Raw genomic sequence first — 16,365 nt, 5'->3', positions numbered from 1 at the left:
TGCCGATGGCCCAGGGCCAGTGTGAGAGTGGTTCGGGCCAGTTGCTAGAACTGTCACTTGCCCGATCGGGCCAGTGCTGCATTTATAACTTCAGCGTTAACAGACAACGAGCGAGAGAGCACGAAAAATACACTGAGTGAACAAAGTCTTCTAACCGAGCACTCGGACACGAGAGAGCGGGATTCTATTTAGTTTGCAATGACATGCGAGTGCATAATATACTGGATGCAGGGCTGGACTGGTAATCTGGCATACCGGACATTTTCCCGGTGGGCCGATGCACTTTGGGGCCAATCAGGGGCGGAATGGCCTTCGTGAGAAATGTGCGGGCCGGTGGTTTGGCTGCGATCAGCTAAAATGAGCCTTTGCGTTATGCAGAATGGACCACAAAATGGTGCCGTGATATACAGAAAAGGACAGCGAACTAAACTTTCAAAAATGATGTGACTTTGCAAACAGCACGTAACTTTTCTAAACAGCTACAGCCGCAACACTGCACTTGTTTGAATCGTGAGGCACTAATTGGTTGCTTTTCCCACATGTAAGGACTGACTGTAGTGTGAGCCAATAGTATTGGAGTGTGGGCTGTGATGGAGCATATCATTGGTTTGAGCCACTGAACTATTACGCCCTATTTCCTCATTCAATTTATGAATGAGCAAGGATCAGCGTCTTATTATGACCGATTGACAGAGGAGGCATGTCGCTCGTTTAGTTCGGTAATCCCGTTTAACAAGGAGAGAAAGGAGCTGGATTACTTAAGAGTAAAAGTGACTAATGACATTACAATGACATCAGGACGTAATTAAAACATGTAATTACTTTCAGGCTATGTTGTCTTTTTTGTATATTGCTTGATGGTCATGCACAGCAGTTCACAAAATGTTATGCTTTGTAGTCATTTGAAAACACTTATAAACACTGATAAAGTCTCTTAGTAGACACGCTGGTTTGAATAAAGTATAATTAGACTTGTTTCGGCCTCTGTGCTTTATCGATGGTTTAATGACTCAAAACACATGAAAGATGTTGATTTGCTGCCCCATAAGTGTGATTTTCAGAAATGGTTATCTGAATGAATCGGAAAACATATTTGAACAAATCTTTTATATATATATATATATATATATATATATATATATATATATATATATATATTTAAAATATTGGAAATTGTTAATTTATTTCACCAAAATGACATTCAACTGATCACAAAGTATAGTCATGTATAAACTGATGTTAAAAACAGCACCATCACTATTTGAAAAAAGTCATTTTTGATCAAATCTAGACAGGCCCCATTTCCAGCAGCCATCACTCCAACACCTTATGCTTGAGTAATCATACTAAATTGCTAATTTGATACTATAAAATCACTCGCCATTGTATCAAACACAGTTGAAATCCATTTGGTTCGTTAAATGAAGCTTAACTAAACAAGAGGATATGTACATCTGAGTCTTTAGTTTGAAAAATAGACGCTAGATGTCCTCACGTAGCCCAAAGAAAAAGCCACTTTTGAAACAGAAAACAAAAAGGAAAGGTTGGAGTGGGCTAAGAAACACACACATTGGAAAACAGATAATTGGAAAAGAGTGTTATGGATCTTAAACTCATTGAGCTTTTGTGGTATCAGCTAGACTTTAAGGTGCATGAAAAGTGCCCGACAAGACATCTATGCCACATGTATGGCAAGTGCTACAGGAAGTGTGGGGTGAAATGTCACCTGAGTATCTGGACAAACTGACAGCTAGAATGCCAATGATATGCAAAGCTGTCATTGTTGCACGTGAAGGCATTTTTTGATGAGAACTATTTGAAGTAGTTTAATTATTTTATTTTTTTTATATTGTAATTTTCACATTATTAATGTCCTGACTATACATTGTGATCAATTGAATGCCATTTTGAGGAATAAAAGTACACATTTCTTTCCATAAGAGTAAAATCTGTACATTATTCCAAACTTCTGTGTGTGTGTGTGTGTGTGTGTGTGTGTGTGTGTGTGTGTGTGTGTGTATATTTAGCTTTCGACAACAATATATTTAAGACATGATTTATCAGCTATTTTTTATTTTTGTTTTGAGACCAGTGAAAATTTTGGCAGGGAAAGTAAAAGTCTGAAGCACTGGCCTGACCGGGAAATGTGGAAATACAATGTGGTTTTCGCATCTGAATGGGATCTCATTGAATGGGATCTCTTTGATTTTGTCTTTTTTTCTTCTTCTTCTTTTTACCCCCTGATTTATAGCTTACTGCTGGGGTTGGCTCTGACTCCTCTTACTTTCTTGAACAGAAGCCATTTTTGACAGCCAATAAAAGAATAAAAAATGTGTTATGTGATGATCTTTTTGTGTAGCATTAACTGTCTGGCTGTGACTGGCAAAACCATTTGCCACATCATCAATACCACCATAGCCATTCCAAAAAAAAACACATACAACCATAGTATGGCTTACACCCTAAGTGTTGACGTGAATAAACGAAACACGATGGAATCCACAACTCCTTTTGCTGCTGTGTGTTTATTTTGGCTGTCTGATATGGTCATTTTTTAAATTGTTTTCACTGCATTGAAATCAATACCACTCTTTAAGATACAGAAGATCAATGCAAGCTTTAAAGTTATAAATCTAGTCTATAAATCAAGTGTGACCTCTGACCGGTGTAGCCTACTCTGCTTTGTAAGGTGGCTTTGCATATCTTAAAACAATAACATTGTGTGCAATTGTTTTTAACTGAGCCATTCATATACTGTTAAAAATGCACCCATAACTGTGTTTCCACATGGTAAACCCATATATCTACTTTAGAAATGATCTATCTCTCCTGGCGTTTTAAAGATGGCAGATGTGGAATTGGTGAAGAAGATGCTAAGGGCGGTGCTCCAGCCCAGTAAGAGTGGCGTGTCACTGTCCCGCCTGCAGGTAGAGTATAAAGACCTGACGGGTGAGGTCATACCCTACAAACAGTTGGGTTATGCCACGCTGGATGCCCTCCTGAACAGCATTCCCTCAGTCGTGAGACTGGATAAAGGACAGGCTGGAGAGGTAAGACTGGTTTATTTACCTCTCAACATAATACAGAAGTTTTGCTGTTTTTTGTGAGTGATACAACTTCACTTAAAACACATAGGTGGTATGCCATGCTACTGCAGGAAATGAGATGGCCCACATTACTAAGCTTGCGGCCCGTCAGCGCACAGCAAAGAAAACTGGCCAGCCTCAAGTGGTGAACTGTCAAATGAGAGTGAAACCTGCTGCTCCTCTGGTGCTGAATGGTACGACACATCATTGTACTGTATGAGTGCTCAATAAAACCAAAATGCAGATATTGTCTGAAGGAAATAATGGCATTGTATCATTAATATGTAAAAACATAGATATAGTTACTGTGTAAGAGGTCGCCCGCTAGTGGATTTTGCTGATTTTATTACTAATTTTAATACATTTCTATACATTTTATTTCTCAAAAAAAAACAACTTAATCTTTACTTTCTATGACACACACACAGATATAGCAAATGCATTTTTTTTGTGTGCAAAAAACAAATCCATATATTAATCAGAAGAGATTTGGGACTCTTATTTTGAAATGAAGGGGACTTGGCTCCATTACAATAAATATAAATAAATATATATACAATATATTAATCTTTTTGCTTGAATAATAATAAAAAAAACATCTGGTGAAATATATATAAATATTAATACATAAAGTGTATATTTCACCAGATATTTTTTTTATTATTATAGGTCAGCTCCAGCACTTGCAGGTCTTAAACTCACCCTGGATCATTGACTCATGTTTTTGGCTTGCTATGATACAGCAGTAACCAAGCGTCTCTATTGACCTAGAGGAGAGAGAGAGAGAGAGGGAGCAATGGGGACAAGGAGAGAGAGAGGGATGTCTGGAGACTGCAGCCTTGTGTAGAGGTAGCGAATAGCTTGCATGACTGTACTGGGGAGGAAAGACTCTTTCTTTCCTTTTTCCTCATCTGTTATTTAATGGCTAGGCTGCTGCTGCCGTGGCAATGCTTTGCTCTGTCCTTTTATCCTTAGCTCACTGTTTGCTCTCTTTTAGAAATTAATAGCCTGTGGAATGCTTATCTCAGGAGAGCTTTTTGCAGTGATATAGGTATTAAATTGCTTTTTCCTCTCCCCTTTGGACCGGTGGGACAACTCGTACTTTTAGGAAGCAATCAGCTGGGTTTACTGCCAGTTGGAAGGTATGATGGCATTCTGTTACATTCAGGTTGACAGGTATGATGTCATGTTGAATGTGTAAGATCAGAAGGTTTTTTTATTCTTAGGGTCTGGTTGGTATGATAAAATAGTTAGTTTGTAATGAAATACAAGGATGTGCGGATGCATTTCTTTCTTCTATGTTATGAAGTATATGAACTGAATGAAGCAGAGAGAGATATTTTTGATGCATATTCACATTTCTAGTGATAATGATGTACAGTGGAGTACCGGAAACTTCAAGGCTCTTTTGCTAGAGAACGCACAGTATATAAATGGATTATCTGATAAAGTGCATTGATTGTAAGAACTCTGACTTGTTTGCCAGGACAAATGTTTGATTTTGCATTGCTTAGAATTTTGACTTTGTCCTGTGGATTTCAGCACAGAAATTGTCAAAAAAAGTTGTCTACTTAATAGGACTGACCGCCATTGTTCATTGTCATAAAATCCTATGAGTGTTGTTCTGAATTTCAAAGTCCTTTGTATGGTATTATCATAAAATTATCAAATATGTGAAAATACGCAGAAAATAATTGATGCAAAACAATAAATACATTCACACACTGACTTAGTCATTTTTTATATAGATTTTTAATGCAGTCTTTGTGGTACGGTAATGCAGTTGCTTTGCAGCACTAATACAGTAGTTACAGAGTTATACTGTTGTTAGTATAGTGCTGTATCTTGTTGATAGAATACAGTCAGCCATGGCTTTAAGACCATAATAACACTGCCCATGTGAGGAGATCTGTGTTGTAATAAAGACATAGAAATTGTTGTTATAAACAGGAAAAGACATTACAATCCCTGAGCTGTAAATGGGTTATTGATCACTTCCACAGTGTGGGAGCAGAGTCAGTCTAAATTCTGCATGGATAATGGGAATAGGCCTTTTCATGCTTGCAATGCTTGAATAGATTTTAAAAAAGTGTGTGTTATTATCAACATTGATTTGAATGGGAGGATTTTACCGAAACTGATAACTTAGGTGGTGGAAAAGGCTGATTAATTGGCCAAAAGTTTTTTTAAATCAGTTTATAGAATGTTAAACTTTTTTATAGTCTTTCCTTACTATGACGGGCATAGACACACAGGCTACAAGAGTCCAAAGTAATAAAATCCCAAACAGAGTATATAGTTAATGTTCAACCAAAATCTCTATGTAACCAGAAGAGATGAAAACTTGGTGCAGATTTGGGACTTTTAATTGCAAACAAGCCCAAAACACACAAGGGTCTCTTATTTTGAAATGATGGAGACTTGGCTCCATTGCAATGCTCTATATTTAAGTATTTACCAAATTAAGCTTTTTATTATCATGCCATCGCTTCAATTTAAAACACTTGATTATCTAATCAAAATGTTAATTGTGAATAAAAATATGAATCAATATTGTCATTGATGAAAGATTTACAGACAGCAAATCCCCGCTAGATTGTTAATCACAAATGATATATATATATAAACGACAACTTAATCAACTTTCAACTATCAGCAGTGATTGATCGATAAAACAGATATATATATATATATCGGTCTACCTCTAAGTTGAATATCTTGTATGCAGTACTCTTTTAATACATATATTGTCTCATGTCATCCATAGCCAAGCCAAGGACGTCTTTGAGACAGCCTGATCATCGGGGACGTCTGGGGCGAGGTGGATGTCGTGGAGGGGGTCATGGAGACACTCGCACTGGAAGCATGAGGGACTCCCAGCCTGATGGGAGAGGTGGCAAGCCCCACAGTACACCCCCAAACACACCCACAAGAAAACCTTCCATTCCTACCGAAAGGTAATGAACTGAAAGAGTAAAAGGGGGAATAATCTGGAGATATCACACTGCTTTTAAATAATGAAACATTGGAAATAGGGCTGCACAATTAAAAAAAATAATTGAGATTGTAATTATGGCTGCTGCAATTCACTAATTGTTAATAGCGGCAATAGCTATTAAATTCTATTAAATTATTAATTAGCATTCCATTTTTGTCTGCTTCTATTGAGTGAAAATTTTGTATTTATGTTGGCTTGACAAAGCCAACATACTGTAATTGTACAAACTTGGTTTAGTTTTTTTTTTTTAATCCCTAGGAGCTTCTCCTAGAGCTTTCAAGCAACATCCACCAAACTATGCACAGACCTTCAGACTGTTCTGAATCAGTGTGCTATATCTTTTATAACTGATTGGAATTACACATTACAACGCTTAGAGCTATATCCACTAGTCTGATACATAATTATTTTAAAACGTTTTCCTACAATCATAGACCCCGAATTGAAAAATTATTAAATGTAAAAAAATTAAAAATATATTGCATTTGTGTATGGCAAATGCTAACAAAATCTCACAAAAGCTACTTTTAAGTGTCACGTGTCATGTGAATGGCATGTTCCAAAGCAATTTACTTGCAAAGAATACAAATTATGAACTAGTAAATGAACAGTGTGTTCAAGCAGATCATAAGATTTTTGTCTTTTCAGACTTTGCAACTGTTTGTCTGTTGTTGATGAAATTTTCTGACTTGATGGCAATAGCATAGCATTTCAGCTGAGTGTTGTTTATGTCCAATGCTTATACAGCAATCAAACTGAGGGTGCTGTCTGTGTATGTGTGTGTAGTGTGTGTGTGCAGTCACTTCAGCCAAATACTATTGAGAGCAAACAGCTGACCTCACTCTTTAGAATTTTGCTCTGTATTGCTTACTGTGGCACACACACAATGGCAGTGTGGGTGCAGACGGTGGCAGGGTTAGGCGGGTGTGTTTGGGTTTGGTAATCCTTCCTCCATTCTCTCACAGATTAGCCATTCTAAACCAGTCCACAGTGAATCAGCACTTTCCCTTTGGTACAGTGTGAGGGGGAGTTTGAGTCATCTGATACCTAGAGTAGGATGCAATAAGACCTCTATTCCCCTGCTTTATCACACTCACACAGAACAAACTGGATGTACTGCTGTAGTTTGCCAAAATGTCTGACTTTGTCATATTGTCCCTGTTGTCTTTTCAGTTTATAATAACTGGACTTAATGCTGTACTTGACTGTTTTGTGGTAGTTATTAGACTGGTAGGTTTAATGATCACAGATAAGGAAGATAACAAACTATTATTAAGTGTTGATAGGCTAATTGTTATTCTCCTAAGTAATATTTGCTGCAGTAGTTTCAAAAGTTCTTCTTTCAGAGATAAAGAAAGAAGGTTGAAACAGTTGAGCAATGACATTCTGTTGGCGAACAATCAGACATCCGCCTCTCTTCAGTGGGAGGTGTTTAGAGGACCATTTAAATATGAGGACACTAAAGACTGCATGTTAAACATCAACTAATATGACATAAAATGTGTTATCAATGACTTCATGATTCATTCTGAGTAAAATTCACAAAATCAGTAAAAGAAGCTATATTTACAACTCTATGATTATTTAAAGTAATAAATATGCAGTAGAAAATGTGTAATTTGTCTTGTTTACATTCTGAATTAATGGCGCTAAAGTGCTAACACACTATACATGGCCATAATATGTGCCTGATAATACTGCAAAAATGGGTGTATGAAAGAGTGTTAATGGGTAGAATACAGATAAAAGAATGATTATAGGCATACATTTACTATGGTCAGATGTGTAAATGGCTTTTGGCTGTAGAAGGCACTTAAGAGTATTTGAGCAGATTTGATTCCTTTTGCAGGCTAATTCAACAAAAAATCACATCACATGACATGTTCTTGGAAAATGTCTCTACTTGAACAATGGTATAGATGTTGGTAAATTTGCACCAGCTTGCTAAGAACTCTACATGCTGGTGTGTTCATGTTGACTGGTCTTAACTGACTGAAGAAGCTGTTGGCCTCAAAAGTAGGCAGTGCTCCATGTCACATCTATCGAGAACATCAACCAATAGTAGTGTTTAGTAGCCGGTACAAAGTTTTCCTGAAAGTTTGCCCTGGCAAGCTGTTACGAACCACTGAAATTAACTCAAAAATACCTTCTTTTTGGACAGATGTTTTTTTAATGATGTCACACCCGTTTGTTCTTCGATTTTGTAGGAAGTATGCAGGGGCCTTTAACCTTGATAAAATCACTGTAACCATGACCTTGATCTTATTGCTTGAGCTTACCTATGGCTTAGTATATTGCTTTTTATTTATTTATTTATTTTATCCCCTTTTTTCCCAGTTTTATAATGCCCAATTCCTACTACTTAGCAGGTCCTCGTGGTGGCACGGTTACTCACCTCAATCCTGGTGGTGGAGGAAAAGTCTCAGTTGCCTCCGCTTCTGAGACAGTTAATCTGTGCATCTTATTGCGTGGCTCGTTTTGCATGACAACATGGAGACTTTGCATGTGGAGGCTCATGCTACTCTCTGCGATCCACACACAACTTGCCACATGCCCCATTGAGAGCGAGAACCACTAATCGCAACCACGCGAGGGTTACCCCATGTGACTCTACCCTCTCTAGCGACCGGGTCAATTTGGTTGCTTAGGAGACCTGTCTGGAGTCACTCAGCACACCCTGTATTTGATCTCGCGACTCCAGGGGTGGTAGTCAGCGTTAATACTCGCTGAGCTACCCATTCCCCTTTATCCTATTGCTTTTATTAATGGTAGTAACAACAATATGACAAAAGACACCACTGTTGAATAATTTTTTTTACAATTATTAATAATACTGAACAATTATTCTGCGAAGTTATGTAGTTCAATAGCCTAACTTTAAGCTGTTTAAGGTTACAAGCAGCTTTTTTCCTGTAATAATTACAATATAGAAACTTTCCGGATTAAGGTGTGTGTGTGTTTGTGTGTGTATTTGCTGTTTTACAATTACTTTGAATGTGGCTCATCCAGTCAGATTTCAGAGTTGGAAACATCTGTTTTATAAAACTGGAAAAATTACACTAGCAACAAATGAAATCTTATGGGGTATTGTGTTATTCCTCCAATCCTTGATTTTTGTTTTATTTTGTATTTTTTGCAGATCAGACAAAAGGATGACCCTTCCCTCCAGATTCCAGAAAGAAGTCCATGCCCACCTTTCCAGAAACCCACAGCAGAGCAATGGTGAGTGTGCTTTAGCCAGAGAAGTCTTGTGTTAAATATTCAGACTGCCTAAACATCCTTCTCCTCGAGAAGCTCCTTTAAAGGTTACAGCTATCCTGTAGTCCATAGCAACTTGACATCCTGTCCCAGGAAACATTCCAGGCATGGGGTATTCATTAAAGGATGACAAGAGAACAGTCTTCTTCTTTGTCAAACAGGCAATAAGCTCCTGCTGCTTCACAGAAGTATTTCTCAGGTTTTTTTTATTTATTTATTTACATGACTGTAATTGTGATTCAATTGCTGGCAGCTATATCATAATACGTGCAAGCATAAGACACTCTATGCTACATGGGATTCATTGCGAGTTAAAACTGCACGTGTGAACTGTGAATAATTTCAAGCCACTAAAATTGACAACTTAAGTTTAATTGCTGCCTTAAATTATTTAGTAAAATCAAAGTGGTGCCAAAGTTTTAATCTGCACATTTCCAACCGCTTTGGGTTCAATTACTGAGAAAATCCAGTTGAAATTCTGAAAACTGACAAAGTAAATAGATGAATTAATAACTTGATGACTGAAATAGAAATGTTGTTATAATAATGATAAAAGCATTTTACAGCATACTGTGTTGTACTTATCTTTTTTAAATCTACAGCATTTGAAGGTATGTATGTATATTCAATCCAAGAGCAAACCTTTAACTGCCCTATGCCTTATGGTTTGTCATGCAGAATGGTTATTAAACTAAAATGTTAATATTCATGGTATTTCTAGCCTCTCCTAACCTGAATGAAAACTCAACTCCAGCAAAACCTAGACTGCTTCATTCTGCGCTGTACAGTCCCAAGCTGGTGCAGTCCCGTCTTAAAGACATTCTTAACAAGCACAGCAATGGCCTTTGGGTCTCCAAGCTGCCTCAGCTGTACCGGGATCACTACAAACAAGAGCTAGACAGTGAAGCCCTTAAAGACCTGGAACACTGGACTCACATCTGCACTGTAAGTTTAGATTTGGCCATTCAATGTTCGGTGATAGCATACACAGTCACACTCAGTCAAAAAAGGCAATCTATCGCACCAAAGCTTGAAAAACAGTACATTTTTTAATCTATCGATTTCTCAAGTCTGAAACCCAAATTCACAACCTGGTCTCATAGAACGTTACTCTATATACATTTTTGTAAACTGACATTTATGTGCCGCTTTCTATGTTTCGCTGCAGTTTCCTGGTGAAATAAACACTAGAGGTGCTACACTCTATTTCACTCTATTTCTCACATAATGCTATGTTATGATATCAAAACACTTTTACTTTAATGCATGTTTTGAAAAACTATATATTTTAATGCAATGTGGAGCGAGACGTGGTCATGTGTCTGTCGCTGGGGAGAGAGGAAGTGGTAAGGGTCATCACCTGGTGATTTAATGTCACCTAGGGCAAGAAAGAACACTCCACCGTTTAATGACCCGTTTTTATTGGCCGGGCATTCGCGGCGATGTGCGACATGCCGCGAATGTCAGTTGGTGAATCCACCGGCCACCCCAAGAGCGTCATTGCGCCCATTACCACTAATCGAGGTCCCCTTCGAAAGAATTGGCATGGACCTCGTGGGGCCATTAGAATGGTCAGCACGCGGATATCGGTTTATATTAGTCCTGGTGGACTACGCAACGCGATATCCAGAAGCAGTCATCAACATCTCAGCACGCAGTGTTGCGGAGGCACTCTTCAAAATGATCTCCCAGGTGGGGATTCCGAAAGAAATCCTCAGCATGTCACGCAAACTATTCGAACTTTATGAATTACTGAGGATTAAATAGATTTGTACCAGCGTTTACTACCCGCAGACAGACGGGCTGGTTGAACGATTTAATTGTACCCTGAAAACCATAATTCGTAAGTTCATACACGAGGAAGCCAGAAATTGGGACAAATGGCTGGACCCCCTATTGTTTGCAGTCAGGGAGGTACTGCAAGCCTCCACGGGATTTTCCCTCTTCGAGCTCCTGTATGGACGCCGACCCCATGGGGCGCTTGACGTCATATGAGAGGCGTGGGAGGAGGGACCTTCCTAGAGCAAAAATGAAATCCAATATGTTCTTGATCTTCGAGCAAAGTTACACACTCTGGGACAGTTATCACAACAGAATTTGCTCCAAGCTTAAGAGAGATAGACAAAGCCGGCTGTATAACAGGGGTGCCCAGCTATGAGAATTTTCACCAGGAGATAAAGTACTTGTATTACTCCCCACGTCGACCTCGAAATTACTCGCCAAGTGGCAAGGGCCCTTTGAGGTTACACGGCGAGTCGGGGATCTCGATTATGAAGTTAAACGAATGGATAGAGGCGGGGCACGTCAAATTTACCACCTCAACCTCCTTAAATTATAGAGAGAGGCGGTCCCCGTGTCCATGGCGACGGTATTTCTGGAGAGGGCGGACCTCGGGCCAGAGGTGAAGTCCAATGCCGATCCATTCACCCTGGTCCCTTGTCTCGCCGTCCCAGCTCACGGAGGTGGCTAGCTTACAAGAACATTTCGCGGACGTATTCTCTCCTCTTCCTTGTCGGACTAACCTCTTACAACACCATATCAAGACCCCACCGGGAGTAGTTGTGTGTTGTCGGCCATACCGCGTACCCGAGCACAAGAAAAAGGTGATTCGGGACGAGTTGGAGGAAATGCTTGAAATGGGAGTAATAGAAGAATCGCACAGCGATTGGGCGAGCCCGGTTGTTCTTGTACGGGTCGGTCCGGTTCTGTGTTGATTACCGGAAAGTCAACGCGGTGTCTAAGTTTGAGGCGTACCTGATGCTCCGAATTGACAAACTGTTCGATCTGTTTGGTGCGGCTCAATTTTATTCGACACTGGATTTAACTAAGGAATATTGGCAGATCCCCTTAACTCCATTATCCCGAGAGAAAACGGCCTTCTCCACACCGTTCGGATTACACCAGTTTGTCACTCTTCTGTTCGGTTTGTTCGGGGCTCCCGCTACGTTCCAGCGCTTAATGGATAAAATCCTCCGGCCGCATGCTGCATATGCCGCTGCCTACTTAGATGATATCATTATATACAGTAAGGATTGGCAGAGGCATATGCAGCATCTGTGAGCCATCTTGAAGTCGCTGAGGCGGGCGGGGCTCACGGCAAACCCGAAAAAGTGCGCAATTCGGCGGTTGGAGGTACGTTATCTGGGCTTCCACTTGGGGCATGGGCAGGTATGTCCCCAAATTGATAAGACTGCAGCAATAGCGGCCTGCCCACGTCCCAAGTCCAAAAAGGAGGTGAGACAGTACATGCTTGTATTACAGACCCACCTACATATACACACTTTTTCCAATTTCAATAGTTTGTTTGGTAACTCTCCTGATAGAGTGTAGACTTTGGACTTGTCGACTAAAGACACTCGAATGTGCAAGTGCCATCGAAGCGACAAAAACTGACACAGTTGCTTCTGAAAATGTGCTTTTCATTTTGGATCGGCAATTTAAAATACTATCGGTTAGGGTTAGGTGTTGATTTAGCGTAAGGATGTTTGTTTTGTTAAACTCACATTTGTCTTTTAGGACACAATTAAATTTTGGCTAAAGTTTTAGGTTAGGGAGATACGTTTTACTCATTAAAACATCCATCTAAAATTCACCTTAAAAACCTTGTCTGATTACAACCTCATTTTGTTTTGCCACACCCCGCTGGATATTTCACTTGGAAACCGAAACAAAACGTGTGATGATGCAAATTCAGTTTTGCAAAAAAGTTGCAATGCTCACGTAAATTTCATGAGATCAGACTACAAATTTATTATGACCACCTGTAAGATCCTAACGTTTGGAAAGAGAGGCTTAAAGGGTTAATTCACCCAAAAATGAAAATTCTCTCTTAATTTACTCACCCTCATGCCATTCCAGATGTGTTTAACTTTCTTTCATCTGCTGAAAACAAACAAAGATTTGAAGAAGAATTTTTTAGCTCTGTAGGTCCATAAAATGCAAGCGAATGGGTGCCAAAATTTTGAAGCTTCAACATTTACATAAGGGCAGACGAAAAAAAGTACTCCAGACAGTTAAATCCATGTATTCAGAAGTGATATGATGGGTATGGGTGAATTCCTTTTTCTTTCATTTTCACTTTCTCCATCAGTTTTTGGTGATTCACATTCTTCGTGCATATCGCCCCCTACTGGGCTGGGAGGAGAATTCATGATAAAAAAATGGCTTAAATATTGATCTGTTTCTCACCGACACCTATCATGTCATGTCTGAAGACATGGATTTAGCCACTGGAGTCGTCTGGAGAACTTTTGCGCTGCCTTTAAATGGATTTGGAGCTTTACATTTTTGGCACCCATTCACTTCCATTGTTTGGACCTACAGAGCTGAAATGTTCTTCTAAAAATCTTCATTTGTGTTCTACAGAAGAAAGAAAGTCATACACACCTGGGATGCCAGTATGTTGAGTAATGCATGAGAGAATTTTCGTTTTTGGGGGAACTATACCTTTAAATTTCTTTTCAACAAGCTCCCTGGTAATTTTATTCTGAACATAACAGTTTATGTGGCACATTTCAGTGCAAATGTTTGTGAACCAATCACATGAAGGCTTTGCAAATAAACAGTTATATATGATCTGACTGTTAATCCACAGCTTGTGAGTGAATGCAGAAAAACGCAGTTTCTCATTTCACATTTGAAGAGAGCATTTACGTAGAAGTCTTAAAAGCGCAGCAGCAACAAAACAGCCCATTGCATTTTAAGGTTCGGAGTGAGGGTGGATTTGTGGACTTGTCATTAAAATCAAAATTATAAATGATAATTTTTTTATGATGTGACACCTTTATATGTTATATATACAGTACATTCCAAGTTCAAATTCAAGCTCTTCGTAGTCAGTCCTTGGAATCACAATGCTGCCTTGTTGTTAACTTTTACAGGTTGAGAAACCATGCAGCAGCAAACCTCAAGAGTTGCTACTGTACCCTGCTAAAGAAATTCACCAGAGTACTACCCCACCCAGAGCTGCTACACCCCCCACACATGACAAATACCAGTCCCTTCCGAAAAAACCTCAGATTCAAAGATCATCTGCCACCTCCAGGCCAAGCACTCTGGCGTCCTCCAAGGCTCTATCCCCAGACCTCAAGCAGAATCTTAGAGAGCTGCTCTTGAAATACAGCAGTGGTCTTTGGGCACACGCCCTGCCCAAACTCTACCAGGACACATATAAATGCAAGCTACCAGAGTTTGTGCTGGACCACCTCACCCTGCTGTCAGATATATGTACAATCGACTACCCCATGCCAGACAACCCCAAAAGAGCGATCCTGTATGCTAAAATGATGGAGGATGAGAATTGTAACCGGTCCGGATTAGATTCACAGACAACAGAGCAGTGTTCGAGCAACCAGACTGTGCCCCCTCTTGTCATCCCTAGAGAGGAGTACCCTTCTGTTTTGGTGGTGGAAGCAAATGACACTAATAGTGTCATTCTGAGGTATGACTAAACATCACCATCCCGCTTTTCATGAGAGATTCAAACTTGGTTTGTTTCAGCCGTCAGCAGAATGCAGTTCGCATGAATTTCGACTCTTATGTGAAACCCAAATTAAGAAATTCAGTCCACTTTTTTAAAAATGTATCTTTCGGTGGTGATCTGAGCATGTCCGTGGTGTGGTTTGCTTGTAATGTGCATTGTGCATGTAAAGCACGCCTGGTTCACTTTATTTTAAAATTTACATAAGGCCAATTTTTTTTCAGTTACTGGTTGCAATACAAAGTTAATGATCTAATGGGAAAAGTAAGAGAAAAAAAAGGTCTCCCTTCATTAGATTCTTTAGCTGGATTGCAAATGGAGATGTGTCTCCACTTTGATCGGATAGAGATCCAATCAGTTACACTAAATATACTACTAATCTGAAATGCACTCTGTCCAATGGAAGCCTGGTTTCACTTGAGTATTGCGTGAGCCTCTTCACAGACCAGGAGAGAGACACGAGTGGGGATTTGTGAAGAGATACGAGGTGATGGGATTTTTTTATTAAATCGGCTGAGAAGATCATAAATCAGAAGACAATGTCTGATTTTTTTCAAATTGAGAATTAATAAAAAAAGGCAGAACCTGCAACACGGTACATTGACAACCGATGACTGCAGCACAACCTCATTATATAATTAATTAGCCTACTTACCTAGTTGTATCTGGATAATGAAAATGCATTTGCATTTACATCTACTATGAATCTGCTCAGAATATGTCCCTGACTACCACCAAATGTGATTTTAGTGATCCGATCAGATTCGTACACAGTGCATCATGGGTGCATTGATTCCTGCCGTTTAAGGTGGTCAAGTGCTATCCAATAGCGATCCAATCATCGAAAACAAATTTTTATGCCAGGTGTAAATGCTGCCATATTGTAGTGGTCCGGTTTAAATTTAAATAAAAAATACTGTCCGAATGGAAAGTTGATTTGAGACCAGGTCACAAGTAAAATGGACTAAAATGAGAACCATCTTTTAGGGCCTAGGACCATGTGAATGCAAAGTGAACTGAGATCTATTTCACTCAATTTACTGTTTGGTCTAATTAAAGGGCACTGAGTTTGGTTCTATAAGTGAGAACACCCATAAAGGGATAAGTTCACTCAAAAATGAAAATTATCTCATCATTTACTCACCCTCATTCCAGATGTGTATGACTTTCTTTCTTTAGCAGAACACAAACAAAGATTTTTAGAAGAATATCTCTGCACTTATACCTTGCAGGTGAATGGTGATCAGACCTTTTTTAGCTCCAAAAATCACACAAAGGAAAAATAGAAGTAATCCATAAGACTCAAGTGGTTAAATCCATGACTTCAGAAGCGATATAATAGGTGTGGGTGAGAAACAGTTTAAAAATACAGTCCTTTTTTACTCTAAATCTCCACTTTCACAAGTCACATTGGGTGCCTGCTTAGTTTCACTTTCAAATCTAGAAGTGAAAGACATAGTAGAGATTTAGATTAAAAAAGGACTTAAATATTGTTCTGTTTTTCACCCACACCTACTATGTTGCTTCTGAAGATATGGATTTAA

At 39.2% G+C, this 16,365-nt stretch overlaps 1 protein-coding gene across 4 annotated transcripts in view; it reads left to right on the top strand.

Annotated features, from left to right (window-relative positions):
• Positions 1 to 16,365, top strand: part of tdrd7b (tudor domain containing 7 b) — a 38,214-nt gene that overhangs the window by 1,668 nt on the left and 20,181 nt on the right. The window contains exons 2-8 of one of the 4 annotated variants that reach the window (XM_052134940.1): positions 2,814 to 3,050; positions 3,136 to 3,280; positions 3,858 to 3,935; positions 5,854 to 6,043; positions 9,224 to 9,306; positions 10,064 to 10,287; positions 14,223 to 14,782. In XM_052134940.1, coding sequence (XP_051990900.1) covers positions 2,844 to 3,050; positions 3,136 to 3,280; positions 3,858 to 3,935; positions 5,854 to 6,043; positions 9,224 to 9,306; positions 10,064 to 10,287; positions 14,223 to 14,782 — 1,487 coding nt within the window. In that variant the 5' untranslated portion in view covers positions 2,814 to 2,843. The other 3 variants (XM_052134933.1, XM_052134946.1, XM_052134951.1) reach the window with 3 other exon arrangements.

The sequence above is a fragment of the Xyrauchen texanus genome, chromosome 1, assembly GCF_025860055.1.
Source record: "Xyrauchen texanus isolate HMW12.3.18 chromosome 1, RBS_HiC_50CHRs, whole genome shotgun sequence".
Taxonomy (NCBI): domain Eukaryota; kingdom Metazoa; phylum Chordata; class Actinopteri; order Cypriniformes; family Catostomidae; genus Xyrauchen; species Xyrauchen texanus.
This window is presented reverse-complemented; position numbering and strand designations above follow the sequence as displayed.